Source organism: Pinus tabuliformis, chromosome 4_1 (assembly GCF_031772625.1).
Source record: "Pinus tabuliformis cultivar Carrire ecotype Pingquan chromosome 4_1, CPIR1, whole genome shotgun sequence".
In the NCBI taxonomy this organism is placed as follows: domain Eukaryota; kingdom Viridiplantae; phylum Streptophyta; class Pinopsida; order Pinales; family Pinaceae; genus Pinus; species Pinus tabuliformis.
In genome coordinates, this window is record NC_142303.1 from 345,909,393 (window position 1) to 345,915,660 (window position 6,268).

Genomic DNA, 6,268 nt, shown 5'->3' on the forward strand with positions numbered 1-6,268 from the left:
AGTCATATCTGTGACTTGAAGGGCCTATTGGTTATCGTGTCAGCCCACCATGGCTGTTATATTCACACCATGATCACGAAGTTGTCACATTCACGGAAAATGCTGTTGACTCCGACGTCAAAGACATCGCCGTGACGTTAATTTTCCACAAGTATTATCAATAAACATTGTCTTCGTGCCGTGTGATGGCATCTGTTACCCCTCCTCTACGGCATGATCATTGATTAATGGGCCACTCACAAAGCCACGAAATATATATACATGTACTAAATTAAATTATTCTGTTTCACTTGGAGATAATCTTTTGTGTTCCCAACGCTTATGCGATGCCTATCATTTCGTTTTGTCCTCATCGAATTATCTGTTCATCTCAACGCCTTCTTCCTTCCCTGCCTCAATACCTCTTCTTCCTTATCGTTACCTCTCTATTCCTCTGCTCCTTAAGCTTTGACGCGCAATATCAGTATTGTCAAAATAACAATAAATGTGGAAATATGGAGATACCATATCCTTTTGGTGTAGGAAATCGTGGATGCGGCGTCCCTAGCTTCCAGATCAACTGTGTGCAGAACTCAACTTCTGTTATCCCGATTCGTGGCCGGAATTACACAATACTAGCGCTTATCCCTCCTGCTACATTACTTATTACCAGAGGTCAGGATTGTCAATTTTTGAAGAATCATAGCATTAATAATCCTATACAGTCTTCAGAATTTGCAGACACAGTCTTCACATTAAAGGCTGCAGAGAACCTGACTCTATACGTCTACAAATGTAAGGAACAGGATCAACTACATCTCCCGAAATGTAATGCTACTGTCTATTACTCGTACGAGAAGGGCAATTTGACTTCGAGGTGTTCTGTGGAACAACTACCAGTTTATGGGGCATTAATACAAGCAGCTTCAGTTCCCAAAGATGATAAGAGCTGTAGCTCATGTGAAGCAAGTCATGGAATATGCGGTTACAACGCTTCGGTTTCAACTGAGACTCCTCCGTTCCTTTGCTATTGCAACGATGGACCCCGTACTGACAAATGCCCCCGCCATGGTATGCTTTATCTTAAATTCCAGCAAAACCACTTGGAACCGCTAGTTTAGTTAAGGTGTTATGAATTTAATGTTTGCGACCGAAGAAATGGGGTTGTTATAGGTAACACTATATGGCTCATCTTCATTCACATTAATATCAATAGGGGTATATTCTGAACTGAAAGCAATCTTATTAGATGCAGATATGAATTCTTCCCGTTATGGTCCTCGAAACGGTCCTCGAAAGAGAGCCATTATAATACTAGGTAAATTTATTATTTCTTCCTCCTATGTTTCTCCGTTTTATGGCTACCGTGAATTGGTTTCTGTTATTCCCCTAGGGTTTGCCGATAATTGCATTGACGAGATCAATCTCTTCATTCCACCGCAGGTTGCTTCATTGGAGGAGCTGCTCTTACAGCGGGACTGTTCTTGGCGTATTATCTGAACAACAGAAAACCTCCTCCTGACGGCGTTCTTCCTAGAGATTTGAGTGAGCTCGAAATGGGCAATTTACCAATATTCTCTTACGAAGAACTTCGTCAGACTACAAATTGCTTCCACAAGGAGAACGAACTTGGCGTTGGAGGGTTCGGGGCAGTCTATCTGGGTAAACTTTGGGGCGGAAGACTTGTGGCCGTAAAGAGACTTTATCAGGATAACTTTAGGAGACTGGAGCAGTTCATCCAGGAGGTGAAGATATTTTCGACGTTGAACCATCCACATGTCGTTCGTCTTTATGGCTGCACTCCTCTAGACAGTCCAGAACTGCTGCTTGTATACGAATTTCTCTCAAATGGCACCCTGGCCGATCATCTTCATGGCAATCGCAAAAATCCCAAGGGATTGCAATGGAATACTCGTTTGAAGATTGCTATTCAAACTGCCAAGACGCTGGCTTTCCTTCACGCCCTTGATCCGCCTATATTACACAGAGATGTAAAAACCTCTAATATTCTCCTGGACGAGAATTCGGATATCAAATTGTGCGATTTTGGGCTTTCCAGGGTTGTGCCTGTAGATGTCTCACATGTCACTACGATCCCACAAGGCACACCAGGGTATGTTGACCCAGAGTACTATCAATGCTATCATCTGACGGAGAAATCCGATGTCTACAGCTTCGGGGTTGTTTTGCTGGAGATTATCTCTGCCAAACTAGCAATGGACATAAATCGGAAGAGAGGAGAAATCAACCTTGCTAACTTGGCTATAACGAAGATTCAGGAAGGAGCTTTGGATGAACTAATCGATCCACAGCTAGAAATTGAAGTAAATCAAGAGGTGAGAATAATGGTAAGCGCAGTTGCAGAGCTGGCCTTCAGATGCGTGGCGTCAGAGAGGGATGACCGGCCGGATATGGAGGAAGTTGTTGGTCAGCTTGAGGAAATCAGGCGTTCTTGTGGTACAGATCCACAACATCAGTTTGAGTCCTTTTCTAACATGAAAGAGCCAAACATAACGCCATTGCTTCCCATCTCTGTGCAAGACACGTGACCGAAGATAAGCTCCACTCCCAACATGATCAGTGCATAAATTTTCCTCTCAGTAGAGTATAAATCTGCACCATTTCTCTTTGCTTAAAATTCAAGCATACGGATATAACTCCCAGATTTAATAATCGCACTTAATTATGACTGGTTTTGTATTTCATAATGTATTTTCGATTTTTGGTATATAAAATTGAAAAAAAAAACATTTTACGTCTAGATTTTCTTTCAAATATTCTCATTAAAACAATGAAAAATGAAATAGCCTAACTTTTTCAAATAAAAACTAAAGTTCTTTCTTTTAATGTTTAATCCTTTTGTATTTTGTAAACCTTTTCAAATAAAACTATTTTTTATTTTTTATTTTTATTTTTTTATCTATGTTTTATATTTTCTATTTTGTAATGTTTCCTTTCGTATTTTGTAACCTTTTTCAAATAATTTTTTTTATTTTTATTTTATATGTTTTATCCCTGTTGTATTTTGTAATGTTTAATAACTTTTAGAATTGCTGTCAGGTAGACAGGTTATATGGTAATAGACCACTAATCTGGAAGTTTATGCGAATTTTGTTTTATTTTAAGTTATACATATAATAATCTTTAATTTTTTTCACTATAAATTTTAAGTTATAAAACGTTATGATAATTAAAAAAAATACTCTCAAGATGATTTGAAATTACCCTTAATGGTCAACATCGACAAAGTTATGTTCAATATATGAAATGTTGACCCATTACATGGGACCCTGATGACAGCTCCGGCCGTGCACTTCTCAAATCTGACACACAAATTGACTTTGACAGGAATTACGCATCTAATACGTGTAAAACCCATTTGTAAGGAAAATTTTATGTTTCTCGGTCATCTTGTAGAATTTGGTGATAATTATTTTATTTAAATTATAATTTGAAATACTATGAATAAAGCTGGACAAATCAGAATACCTAAGAAAACGTAAAATTGCCTAATTTGCTTTTAAAAACTAAAGTGTATGTCATGTTTTTCAAAAGGTATAGATTGTTTTTGTTGTTTTCAGTTTGTCTATGCTTTGAATTAGAAATTATAAAGTTTGAATATGTAATATTTAATTAATGAGAATTTTAAGGATTATTTCAATTGATTGAGTTTTAGTTTTTAAAGTATTATGGTAATAGAAAGTTATAGACTCGATTTTTATCTATTTTAGAGTTAAGTTTTATTAATAAACCGATTGGAAATGATCTTTTAGAGTGAATCTGTTAAGATAATTTATGTAGAAAATATTTAGTATCTAAAAACCACACATTCAATAAAATATATAGATCTAATTAATTAATAAAAATAAGATTCTTCAAAACTAATATATAATGTTTATCTAATTATTTTATGGTTTGAAATTTTTAATTTAAATTTGACAAAACAGTTTTGGTGGCATTTTTTTTTTTGCTGTTCTCTATTAATTTTTTATCTTTTATTTCTTAAGTGGTTGTTTATTAATATAGAATCAAATAATCTGCTTAAACACAATTTCGCAACTATCAATATACACTCCTTTTTTTTTTCAGAGAAAAAAAACATCATGACTTTATATTAAGTGGATATAATCACTATACACGCCTTCCTTTACCTTAATACACAATTTCGCAACTATCACTTTACACACCTTCCTTTGCCTTAAAATTGTTCACATTAATTCTTCCTTTGCCTTAATTTCGCAACGAATTTTAAATAAGCAATCATTGAATTTATGGATCTCTTTTCGATTATGGTTCTATTTTCACAACCATCTTTGAATTAAGCAAAGGAGGTCTTGCAATGAAACGTATGATTGCGAACTATGTTAATATTGGATTTGTTGACTCAAGATATTGGTGTTATTTTTTTAAAGAGATTATTAAAGATATTATGTTAATGAATATTTAATAGAGTGGTTTTTTCGGATGTTGTTTGTGTGAAAATGTTTGTGGCGTTTTAATCTTTTATTTTGGGAAGAGAATTGATTTTTTTAAGTTTTATAGTCCAATCAAATTGTTTAGCAAATATATTAAACAATTTTATTTATAAATTAGTTGAAGGTGTGTTGATTTATACTGAAAGAAAGAAATAAATTATTTTAATGTTTAAGAGGTTAAAGATAGCCTATGGGACAGATTGCTTCTTCATTTGATTGTTGTATTCGGCCCTTTTCGTGTGAAGCCTCACAATACACGCTCTCAGCGTCTCGACAAACCCCTCGTTGAATAGATTATCCCAAGAGCTAGCTACTAGAATATCTGCATAATTTTCCATGTTGTCTTTGAAGGCCTCACATTCTAATATGAAATGTTTTTATGTTTCCACTTTTCCGGAAGAACAAAAAATACATACTCCTTCCTCCCACACTTCTTTTGCCCTTTTCTAGCGCCCTGTTGCACAATGGAGTTGATGAGAATTAGTCCTTAATTGAGAAATAAGAATTTTGGCTCTCCAAGAAATATTGGCCTCTATGTACGCTTTTTGTTGATGATTATGAGTGGGATTAAACACTTCAATATGATTATTAAGCTAAAACTAACACGAAAAAATATGTGGGTGAGTGAGGATAGAGTGGAAAAAAGTTTAGATCAATTTTTAATATTGGAGGGAATGCCATAAGACTCTATGAGATTTCCATAATGAGTTGGTTCTGCAGATGAATTAGATCATTTTCTAGGTACTTTGAAGGTGGTTCCTATAAGGAATAGTGTTAATGCAATATCAATAAAGGAGGAGGAGTTTATCGATTTGGTTAAGAGACTTTGGAGACCATATGACAAGATGGTGGTGGAGTTAGATTAGCTACTTTATAGTGTTAAGATAATTTGAAAAGAATTAAAAGGAAAATTAATAGTTGAGATTATGCAAAAACAAAAAAGATGAGCATAATTTGGTAGATGTGAAAGAATCTCTAGCTAGAATCTATGAATCACATGGAGTGGGATTTTTGTTCAAATAAACTAAATTAGAAATTCCGAATTTGGAAAAAAAGCAGTAATTTATGAGACAAAATGGCTACTTGGAGGCTAAAAGCTAGGATTCCTTAGTTGGAAAACTGTGATGAGAACTCTGATTATTTTTATCAATTTGCGAAGGGAAGGAGAAATATTAATACTATGTAAGATTTTGAAGTTAGATGGGGGGATTTAATCAAATTTGAAGAATTGGCTACTATAGGGGTGGAACATTTTCACAATCTTTTTAATGTCAGAAGAGGATTTCAATTGAAAATGTTATCAGACTCACACAATACTTAACTACTTTCATCTTCAAAGAGGATATAATGCCATTGATTGAAGAGGTCTCTAGAGGAATTAAAAGCCACTCTCTGTAGTTTTAGAAGGATAAAATTCCAAGTCCAGACAATTTAACTATGGATTTCTTTATGTATTTTCTAGAATTATTGGAAATTAATTTGCTTCTAGTGGTAGAAGATACAATGTTGCATGGAAGAATGTTCACAATGCTCTTATTCGAAAATAAAATATCCCATCCTCATTTGAGGATATTTGTCTTATATATTTGTGTAGTAGTATGTATAAGATAGTGGAAAAGGTTTTAGCAAATAGGGTGGAAAACTTTTGTTCAAGACAATTCGTTTTCCTAGTTAGTCCATACATTCATGAAGTTATTTCGGTTTCTCAAAGCAACATTCACATCATAAGATTAAGGCATTTAAAGGCTATGGTGTTAAAACTTGATTTATCAAAGGCTTATGACAAGGCCAATTGGATTTACCTAAGGTTAGGG

At 34.5% G+C, this 6,268-nt stretch overlaps 1 protein-coding gene across 2 annotated transcripts; it reads left to right on the forward strand.

The window, feature by feature from the left end:
• The first annotated feature begins 278 nt into the window (after positions 1-278).
• Positions 279-2,688, forward strand: LOC149175687 (LEAF RUST 10 DISEASE-RESISTANCE LOCUS RECEPTOR-LIKE PROTEIN KINASE-like 1.2). 2 transcript variants are annotated; one of them, XM_089422931.1, is made up of 3 exons: positions 279-1,050; positions 1,229-1,297; positions 1,423-2,688. In XM_089422931.1, the coding sequence occupies exons 1-3, from the start codon at positions 327-329 to the stop codon at positions 2,526-2,528; spliced, it is 1,899 nt and encodes a 632-aa protein (XP_089279057.1). In that variant the 5' UTR covers positions 279-326; the 3' UTR covers positions 2,529-2,688. The 2 variants fall into 2 exon arrangements, with proteins under 2 accessions (XP_089279057.1, XP_089279058.1); XM_089422932.1 differs by having other exon boundaries at positions 1,235-1,297; positions 1,423-2,687.
• Positions 2,689-6,268: the final 3,580 nt, after the last annotated feature.